Source organism: Belonocnema kinseyi, chromosome 5 (assembly GCF_010883055.1).
Source record: "Belonocnema kinseyi isolate 2016_QV_RU_SX_M_011 chromosome 5, B_treatae_v1, whole genome shotgun sequence".
NCBI lineage: Eukaryota > Metazoa > Arthropoda > Insecta > Hymenoptera > Cynipidae > Belonocnema > Belonocnema kinseyi.
This window is the reverse complement of record NC_046661.1, coordinates 103,848,583-103,855,345: the sequence shown is the minus strand read 5'-3', so window position 1 is coordinate 103,855,345 and position 6,763 is coordinate 103,848,583. Positions and strand designations below refer to the sequence as shown.

Below are 6,763 nucleotides of genomic sequence, written 5' to 3'. Positions count from 1 at the left end.
AAAAAAGAATCTTTTTTTGTTGTTGAGGATTCAACTGTTTTATCAAATTAAAATCTTGTTTAGTGAAATATGAATTATTAATTTTTTCATTCAGAATCACTTCTTTGGTTGAAAATTTAAATATTGTGTTGAAAACCCGATTACTTTGACTAAAAAATTATCTTTTTAAGTTAAAAATGCAACTGCTTCCTTTAAAATTAATTTGTTCAAGTTACGGATATTTTGTTGAAATATCTTTGTTAAAAATGTATTCTTTTGATTGAAGATTCATCATTTTCGTTAAAATTTATCTCTTTGGTTAAAAGTTTAACAATTTTGTAAAATGATTGGATGAAACAAATCAATGTTTTCTTCGACCGTTGATATTTATTGATTTCAAATCGTAGATTTCAAATTTTTTATGTCTTACGGTCCAATCGTGAATCAAAAAATAAATATGAGTCAAAAAAACATGTTCTTCGATACTCAGATATTTATTTAATAGAAAAAACTCCTTTCAAAACTTCCTGACGTTTCAGTACACATGCGTACCTTTTTCAAAGGTTCTTAAACCTGAGTTGATGGTAGTTTAAATAGTCAAACAGATCAATTTTCAGTAAAAAAAAGGAACATTTCAGTCAATAGTTTTAAGAAAATTAATTAAAATTTAGTCATTTTTTGAAGTCTCAAAATTTTTTTTTGAGACTTCAATCGATTACACTACATTTTTTAAAATTGTACGAGAAAAACAAAATTGGCGTAGGTTAGACAATTTTGTTTTTCTCGTACAATTTTAAAAAATGTAGTGTAATCGATTGAAGCCTCAAAAAAATTTTTTGAGACTTCAAAAAATGACTAAATTTTAATTAATTTTCTTAAAACTATTGACTGAAATGTTCCTTTTTTTGACTGCAAAATTGATCTGTTTGACTATTTAAACTACCATCAACTCAGGTTTAAGAACCTTTGAAAAAGGTACGCATGTGTACTGAAACGTCAGGAAGTTTTGAAAGGAGTTTTTTCTATTAAATAAATATCTGAGTTTCGAGGAACATGTTTTTTTGACTCATATTTATTTTTTGATTCACGATTGGACCGTAAGACATAAAGAATTTGAAATCTACGATTTGAAATCAATAAAGTTTAACAATTTTGTTGAAAATGCTTTTTGTTTGTTTGAAACTGACTTTTTAAACTCAAAATGTAACTATTTCCTTTTTGGTTGAAAATGAAACTATTTGTAGAATTCAACTTTTTTTAATCATCATTAAATCTTTCTTATACGAAATATCAACAATAAATTTTTCACTGAAAATGTACCTTTTTTGTTTTACACCTCAATTACTTGGATGAATAATAAACTAATTGGTTAAACAGTTATTTTTTTTGTCGAAGACTGATAATTTAAGTTGCAAATTCATCTCTTTGGATGAAAATTTAACAGCACTTAATTTTTTGTTTACTATATATAACTGTTCCGAAGAGCCTGCTAAAGATATCCCGTAAATCTCATTAAAAATAGGAATTCTCTTTTCAAATTATTTTGTTTAAGAATACCTAAGAATGGGTAGAAAAAAAAGTTTTTGTAGGTTACAGGTAGAAAAATCTTTTGCAGATTTGTATTCAATACATTTAATATTTTTTCCATTAAGATAATATTTTTTATAGTAATTATTCTATGTTTTATTCAATATTAGTTCAATCTTTAATACTGAAAGAGTTCAATTTTATAAATCGTTAATTAATTTATATTTAAAGTTGATCTACTCAAAACGTTTTTTTCTTTACATCAAAAACTGTGCATTTCAAATGTTTTTAACAGAAAAATGAGTCAAAGTAAACATACTTTAAATTGTAATATATCAAGTGACTGGATAGAGTTTTCTTCTAGAAATTGGTAAAACTGCCCATAAAAAAAATGCACTGCAATGTCCAGGATTCCTAATTCAGCAGCCACCTTGTTTTTGAGCTCGAATTTTAAATTTTGCAGAAATAAATAAATACCTTTAAAAAGGCGTTGCTACTTTCGAGTAAAGGACATGAGAGTTTGTTGACCGTAATTCCGTTGCTGTCTTTCCAACTGGCCCATAAAGGTTTTCCGGATCCGCCATTAATTTCCAAAACTGGTCCCTGACCAACTTCTAAGGTTCCACAATAAAACATCCCAAAAACATACATGCCGATTTCACCAGTTTCTTGCCCAGTCTGAAAAAATAAATTTTCAATTCACAATAAGTATCCTATCTAATAAAATTTGTGGAACAAAATTCTCAAAAAGCCCCCACTCATTGTTGCTGAACACTTGATTGGCCGCAACTGTATGAAAATGACAAATTTAAAACATTTATTTCTAAAAGAGAAAATTTTCATGTTAAATAATTCTTTAATAATAAAGGCAAAAATGCTGTTCTTAACATTTGACAAAATGTTTAAAAAATGATAAAATAATTCGATTTATGACCCTTTGTTCAGATTAAATGAGATACGGTCCCGCTGTATTTTAAATAAGTTAAGAAGAAACTAAATAATTTTTTTTTTAAATTTTTTAATTGTAAATTATAAAGCTGAAAACTATCTAATTTTGACGATGTCATCACAAAAGTGAATCCAATAAAAAATTATGCAAAAATAAATAAATAAATTATAAAGAAAAAGTTTTCGGAATTGAAAAAAATGTAACCACACCGAGGACGTTTACGAAGAAGCTATAAAAAGGACAGAAGGAGAAAAAGTCCCCGGTGTGGTTACACTTGTTCAATTCGGAATATGTTGCTTGAAAATTATTTTACTTTTGCATAGTTAATTATTTTTCATCATTTTTCACTTAAAAAATATGATTATTTATACGATTTTCAGGAACACTAAGCCCACGAGTTTTTTCATAACTTGAAAGTTTTGTTTTAAAATTCAACTACTTGGTTACAACAAAAAAATTCGGTGAAAAAATCCACTATTTTACTGAATTTTTTAAAATCCATTCAACTCTTTTTAATTAAAAATAAAAATCTGCTTGGATTGCAATATCAACTGTTAACTTTTTAATTTAAAATTTTAATTATTTATTATCTCTTATTTAATCTTTTTTGTTTCAAAATCCAAGTATTTGATTCAAGATTAAACCTTTTTTTATTGATCTGAAATTTAAAAGTCTTTTTGAATTTTCTCAATTATCTAAGGAAAATTATACTTCTATGACTCTAAAAACAAAAAAAAAGTGATTCCAAAGTTTTATTTTTGGTTAAAAATTAATTTTTCCCCAAAACTGCAAAACTAGAATTAAATATTTTTAGTAACTTACAAATAACATATCAAGTTTCTGGAGAAGAAAATCCTTTCTCTCAGGTTCTTGTCCATAACTTCTATCCAAACTTGGTAAAGCCGGTAAATAATCTCCAGTTGGTGAAGTATTGCTACTGGATCCAGTATTTAGACACAGAGGCAACCAGGCCATGCAAGTAATTGGAGAAATTTTCGAGGCCAGCTCACTTTTGTGCGCAATATTTTTGTTTTCAACATCTACGAGGTATAAAGTTTTTGATTCTTTATAGGTTATAGCCAGAAGTTTTCCATCCGGCCTCCAACAAAGATTTTCGACAGAGCCACATTCACCTTGAGGAGCGAGTAACCAGACTCTTTGAAATGAGAGTCTGTGCAGAGTAACCTCTCCTAAAATACATTTTTTAAAACTATATCAAGTTGTTTGAAAATTAATCAGATTTTCATTATAAGGAGGAGAAATATCTTTTCTGACCTTTGATGTTCGCGATTGCGAGGAGGTCCATTTTCGGGGACCATCGCATTATAGTCACTTCCGAAGGAAGCTGACGTTCTTCTGATTGCCTTATAGTTCCTGACATCTTAATTAATTAGCGTTTTTGGCGATTTTGCTTGTTAACATTCTTGATTATTGATTGGAGTTATGTTAAACGTGAAGTGTCTGCGGTTATGGCATCGTACTTGAATTGCTCATTTCCTCTTTGGAACTTCCCCCATCGTTACGAGCCGAAAGAGGCCGATAGTACCCGATCATGCACGAAGCCGAAAAGAACCAGTTGGCGCGCAATTTAAATGTCTAAATTTCAGATTTGACACTATTCACATGGGTAATACCTTGATTTAGAAAGGAAAATATTGCTTTTTTCCTTATGTTTGTAATTATTGATTCACGCATATTACATATATTCTTTAAAATTATTCTAAATTAATTTCATTATATTGTTATAATTAATGTAGAAAAAACTACTGAAAAAATCAGAGAGAAAAAATTTAATATAAAGCAGAATAGAATTCTATTTCTTCATGTATATACTTATTTGACTTTTAGATATATTTCCTAGTCACAAAAAATAAAATGTTTAGCTCATTCTTGCTATTTCTCGCTTATTATTTTTACAAACATTTATTCTGAAATTGCAAACATTGTAATAAAGTAACTTTTCGTAATTTTACTAATTCCCGCATCAGGCTAAAATAAAAAATAATGAACTTATTTGAGGAATTAATAAAACCCAAAAATAACTTTATAAACATTATTATGAGCTCATTAATTCAATTCTCGGCTTATTATTTTTACAATAATTTATTCTGAAATAGCTTAATATTGTCACTTAATACAAAAGTCAACGACAACTTCCATACTAGTGTATTATTATATTTCTGTTGCAAAAGTTTCTCCTCAAACAAACATTGTAATGAAGTAACCTTTAGTTATTTTACTATTTCCCTCATCAGTTTAAAATTAAAAATAATAAAATCATTTTAGGAATTAATAAAACCCAAAAATAAAATTAAAAATTATAATTATATTATAAAAATGATTAATTCTAGGTTTTATTCATTCTTCAAATAATTTTATTATTTCTAATTTTAATATGATGAGGGAATGAGTATAATTCCTAAACGTTAATTTATTACAATGTTTGTTTTGAGGAGCAAGTTTTACAGCTGCAGACGTCAATATTTAACACTTGCACCTCGAATTTGTGATATTTTTCTGTGGCTATAACTTGAAATACTCAAGAAAGTATAAAACGTGCAACCGACTATTAATTGCGTTAAGTTAGAACGAAAAAAGTATGCAGGAAACCATCACTTTATTTATATGGTTTGTAACTATTGTAATAATTTAAAAAGTATTCAAATTATAATTAAATTAATTTGACTTGACCTGGAAAATTGAAAACAAAATCACCTAAGAAACCTGAAAATGACGTGTAATGTCAAATGTATTATTATTATTACTGCAAAAGTCTCTTTGTCGCTGGCTGCTGGTATGTTAGTATAGAATATACATGGTCAAATCCTGTATGGATATTAACTGTTTCATCCATATTTATCGCTTCCTTTTGTAAATAAGTGGGCTTCAAAACGAAATGCTTTGTACTTACAAACTTTTTTTCATTGAGCGAAAATTTGGAATCTCGACATTTTTCTTGCTCACAGATGTCTTCTTTTTCGTTTGAGACCTTTGTTTTTCAATATTAGAATTACTTGAAGAAGCAATGATATTATTAAAATGAGGTATACATTTAGCAACAGAAATTTTATCCACCAGAAATATAATAATACAGTAGTCTCCCTGGCGGACCGAAGGAACCGAATGGAGCCTCTACAAAGTACCCGTAAAGACCCCATTGGGTCCCCATTTGGTTCCTTTTTAAGAAACTCAAAAAAAAAACAACAAAATCAACTTTTGAACTGTGGAAATTCGGATTCTACGTTAAAATTCCCTATAGAAGGTCACGGAATAATCGAAATCGTTTTTTTGCAACGGTAAAAAGTTACAAAAAATATAAGACGTATAACGCCTGTTGACTTCTACACTTCAAAGGCATCATCTGTAAATAACAGTCAACAGGCGTGATAGATCTTATTTTTTTTTTTTACTTTTTACCGCTGCAAAAAAAAAGTATTGCGATTACTCCGTGAGTTTCCAATAGAAAGTTTAACGTAGAATCCGAATTTCCACAGTTTAAAAGTTGATCTTGCTGTTTTTTTGAGTTTTTTTAAAAAGAACCGAATGGGGACCCAATGGGGTCTTTACGGGTACTTTGTAGAGGCTCCATTCGGTTCCTTCGGTCTGTCAGGGCTGGAAGTTGTCGTAGACTTTTGTATTAGGTGGCAATATTCAGCACTTTCAGATTAAATGATTGTAAAAATAATAAACGGAGAATTGCATGAATGAGCTAATAATAATGGTTATAAAGTTATTTTTGGGTTTTATTAATTCCTAAAATAATTTCATTATTTTGAATTTTATCCTGATGCGGGAATTAGTAAAATCACGAAACGTTACTTTATCACAATGTTTGTTTGAGCAGAAGCTTTTGTAACAGTAATATAATAATACGCTAGTCTGAAAGTTATCGTTGACTTTTGGATTAAGAGGCAATATCAAGCAATTTCAGAATAAATGATTGTATGAATAATAAGCGGGAAATAGCATGAATGAGCTAAACATGTTATTTTTGGTGACTACGAAGTATATTTATAACAATTGTAAAGAATATATATAATATGCATGAATGAATAATTACAAACATAAGGAAAAAAGCAATATTTTTCTTTCTAAATTAAGGTATTACTCGTGCGAATGGTGATGCACGATTCGACTTCGGTGTTCTGCTGTACGATGATTGCCGATCTGAAGGCTTCGGAAGACTTCGGTGGTCTTCTATTTATTTCTCGCACCCCATTTGAAAGAAATTGAAAGAAATTGGCGATTTGGATGTTTTGCGTGATTCTTAATTTCATGCATGCGTCGATTTTCAGGTTATGTTTTCCA

The 6,763-nt window shown here is 28.8% G+C and overlaps 1 protein-coding gene across 2 annotated transcripts in view; it reads right to left on the bottom strand.

The window, feature by feature from the left end:
- LOC117172964 (anaphase-promoting complex subunit 4) overlaps nucleotides 1–3,950 on the bottom strand; it is an 8,367-nt gene extending 4,417 nt beyond the window's left edge. Inside the window, exons 1-3 of one of the 2 annotated variants that reach the window (XM_033361288.1) lie at nucleotides 3,731–3,950; nucleotides 3,278–3,645; nucleotides 1,984–2,184 (exon numbers count right to left, since the gene is read on the bottom strand). In XM_033361288.1, the coding sequence (XP_033217179.1) occupies nucleotides 1,984–2,184; nucleotides 3,278–3,645; nucleotides 3,731–3,836 (675 nt within the window). In that variant the 5' untranslated portion in view covers nucleotides 3,837–3,950. Of the gene's footprint in view, nucleotides 1–1,983; nucleotides 2,185–3,277; nucleotides 3,666–3,730 lie in introns of both variants that reach the window. The other variant, XM_033361289.1, reaches the window with a different exon arrangement.
- Between the last annotated feature and the right edge of the window lie 2,813 nt (nucleotides 3,951–6,763).